General features: G+C 41.7%; 1 protein-coding gene across 1 annotated transcript in view; it reads left to right on the top strand.

The window, feature by feature from the left end:
* The window catches only part of LOC102012969, a 58401-nt gene that overhangs the window by 53735 nt on the left and 3193 nt on the right, over positions 1–1473 (top strand). The window contains exon 8 of the mRNA XM_013504134.1: positions 1218–1392. Coding sequence (XP_013359588.1) covers positions 1218–1392 — 175 coding nt within the window. The remainder of the gene's footprint in view (positions 1–1217; positions 1393–1473) is intronic.

Genomic DNA, 1473 nt, shown 5'->3' with positions numbered 1-1473 from the left:
ACAGAAATTTGAAAAGCATCTATATAATATTTTACATCAAGCCTTTAATTTTTTTTTTTTTTTTTTTTTTTTTTGCTTGTTGCCTGTGGTTTTCCTTGTTAGTTTGTGGTTACTTCTTTTGATTGTTTGATACATGATCTCACTAAGTAGGTTTGGCTGGCTTATAACTCAGTATATAGGCAAGACTACCATACAACTTGGAGTGATCCTCTGACTTCAGGTTGCAGAGTACTGGGATAACAGACATACACCACTACACATCACAATCATAGTTGTTTTTCTTCCTTGTGATACTGTGATTTAAACCAAACCGTGTGAACTCATGTACCTCCCCATAGTGATTCTTAAGTTAAACTAAAACTTATTTCTAGTCATTCTTGCTAAGTCAATGAATTGTACAGGCTGGGCCTGAATTTCTTATTCTCTTGCCTTGGCTTTCCATACTGCTGCGATTATACATGTGTTCTGTACTGTTTGAGTCTCTGTACTATATTAAAGTTGGAGACTTTGTTTCCGTCTGTTTTCTGTCCTGCACTCAATCACAGAGTGATAAGTTCTCATACGTGGAAGAGTTTCAACATCCAATAGCACAGTTAAGATTTTCCATCTCTGCATTCAGTGTGCTCTATATACCTGCTTACTAACCTTCATAAATTGAAAAAATAAGGTGATTTCATGAAATCTTCCTTATATTTACTGATCGGCCTGATGGATGGAATGCAGAGGGTAAATTGGTTGGAACATATGATACTTCCATTGCCACTATAGGGCCTTGAACCAATGATCACAAATTTCTCAAACAAGAAGTGACTGAGATTACACAACACTCAGGAAACACTTCTCAGAGGGACTGCAATTTAAAGGACTAGTTGCTTGGACTAGAGAGGATAATGGGGTCCTGCTTTGAAGAGGGGCACAGATATGGCTTGATAACCACCTATGACACAAATGGAGTGGCTAGGTATTCGGCTCAGTGGCACGGGGCCTGCCTGGCAAGCGCAAAGTCATAATTTCAAATCCTGGTACCAGAAGAGAAAAAAAACAGACAAACAAAAAACATAAAACAAACACAAATGGAGATAAACTGAGTACACTTCATGAGAGCCAGGCCAGGAACCAAGGCCCTGAGTTGGTTTTCATGGGTTAGAGGCAGTCTCTCAGCTTGGTCTGAACAGGTGGCATTTCTTGGTTGTTACCCAGTATCCTTCTCCTTGCAGATATCTCAGGATGAGCAGGCAGAGTCCAGCGCCTCTGTATGACCTGGCCAAGCAGAGCCTGCTAAAGAGGGAAACCACAGCCAGCACTGCTCTGCATGGCCTGCCCTCCATGATCTTCCATGACTTATTCATGGATGCCTTCATGGGGGAACACAATGAGGTCCTGAAGATGATGGTGCAGGCCTGGCCATTCCCCTACCTCCCTTTTAGGAGCTTGATGGGTTTGAGGAAACATAGGACCCCATACACTCAGTTG

This window comes from Chinchilla lanigera, unplaced genomic scaffold (genome assembly GCF_000276665.1).
Source record: "Chinchilla lanigera isolate Chin_1 unplaced genomic scaffold, ChiLan1.0 scaffold00085, whole genome shotgun sequence".
NCBI classification, from domain to species: Eukaryota; Metazoa; Chordata; class Mammalia; order Rodentia; family Chinchillidae; genus Chinchilla; species Chinchilla lanigera.
Note: the sequence above shows the minus strand (reverse complement) of the source record. Positions and strands in the feature narration are given on the sequence as shown.